This window comes from Sinocyclocheilus anshuiensis, unplaced genomic scaffold (genome assembly GCF_001515605.1).
Source record: "Sinocyclocheilus anshuiensis isolate Anshui unplaced genomic scaffold, SAMN03320099.WGS_v1.1 scaffold444, whole genome shotgun sequence".
Lineage (NCBI taxonomy): Eukaryota > Metazoa > Chordata > Actinopteri > Cypriniformes > Cyprinidae > Sinocyclocheilus > Sinocyclocheilus anshuiensis.
This window is the reverse complement of record NW_015555739.1, coordinates 212794-214470: the sequence shown is the minus strand read 5'-3', so window position 1 is coordinate 214470 and position 1677 is coordinate 212794. Positions and strand designations below refer to the sequence as shown.

At 35.8% G+C, this 1677-nt stretch overlaps 1 protein-coding gene across 1 annotated transcript in view; it reads left to right on the top strand.

Moving 5' to 3' along the window:
- ctc1 (CTS telomere maintenance complex component 1) overlaps nucleotides 1-1530 on the top strand; it is a 56715-nt gene extending 55185 nt beyond the window's left edge. Inside the window, exon 23 of the mRNA XM_016466653.1 lies at nucleotides 1083-1530. Within this exon, the coding sequence (XP_016322139.1) occupies nucleotides 1083-1189 (107 nt within the window). The 3' untranslated portion in view covers nucleotides 1190-1530. The remainder of the gene's footprint in view (nucleotides 1-1082) is intronic.
- Nucleotides 1531-1677: the final 147 nt, after the last annotated feature.

Here is a 1677-nt window from a genome sequence, read left to right as displayed (position 1 = left end):
CCACACACACACACACACACACACACACACACACACACACACACACACACACACACTCACTCTCTCACACACACTCACACACCCACACCCACACACACACACTCTCTCATACTCATGTTTGACAGGTGCACCTACAGTAGAGCTGCACAATTTAGGGAAAAAATGTAATTGCAGTTTTTCTGAGGTAATAATAGCAATAATAATAATGAGCATATAATCATCATTTCATTGTATTTCACAGGACTTTGTGAGACTATTTGAATTAAATGGTGTCGGAGATATTAATTTTGAGCTCTCAAAATGCACCAGATTCATGCATTTCAGTTTAAAACTTACAAAAACTTAGCAATTGTATGCATTTGTAAATTTAAATGCATCAAATTAACTGCTTCGACCCCTTTTCATTTCAAATTAAATATAATAAAATATGGATTCAAACCTCTTTTTAGTTGTCTCAGTCCACATTACACTGGTGTTTTTAAAAATGTGAATATATTAATAATCATAATAATAATAAATAATACTTTTATATTATTGGTATTATTATCATCATTATCCCTAAGACAGTAATATATTAGTAGCAGCTGCACTGTTAAATAAATGTGATGAAAACATAATATAATTGAAAACAAAAATTTCATAAGTATATTATTTACTTTACAGCAAAAAAAACTAATTTTGTCTCTAAATTTTCTTAATTGCGGAAAACTACAGTTTCTGTGAAAACAGGTTTACAAATACATCTCATTACAAATCTAGTGAATTGCTGTAATCATCTGTGCACAAAAATGTTGGAAATGATGTATATGTGAAAATTAATCATAAATGTCAAATGTTGCTTTCCCAAATACACAATTATATGCACTTTATATGTGCTTCTCATTACTAGTTTGTGAAGATGGATGGAGCATATTACATTTTCAAATGCTCATTAAAGCAGCCTAAACTCAAATCAAATGCAGAGGTGAAGCAGCATTTGCTGTCAACTGAGATACTAAAAACACTGTATCCTGAGCTGCTCGCGTGCAAATGAACACTAAATTAAGTGTGCGCGTGTGTGTGTGTGTGTGTGTGTGTGTGTGTTTCAGGGAAATCTCAGCTGAGGAAAGTTCATCGAGGACAAACTGAATTCATCTGCAAATTCACACCTGCACTGCAGTTACAATGCCAACACATACACACACGCTAAAAATACACACACACACACACACACACACACACACTAAACAGCAGACGTGTGTCGTAATCAGATGCTGCTCAGTGTTTCATATGTTTGATGTTCTGCTACTGTTCTTGAGCTTTTCACTCGTTCACTGAATTATGATTGTAACAAAATATTTTTTAAATATTTTTTTTATGATTATTTTATTATACACAGTAAATATTGTAAGATAAAACTCTTGTTCAGAAACAGAAATAAAAAGAATTGTTTCATTCGTTACGTTTCATGTATAGATTTGAATATCTTGAATATCAGTTCAGCCTGAAGTCTCTCAGCACTAACCAATCACAGAGTAGGAAAGCGTGTGGGGGCGGAGCTCCAGACAGACGAGCACTCGGGGGGCGGAGCTCCTCGCAGATGAGCACTCAGGGGGCGGAGCTCTAGACAGTTGAGCACTCAGGGGGCGGAACTCCAGACAGTTGAGCGCTCAGTGGGCGGAGCTCCTCACAGATGAG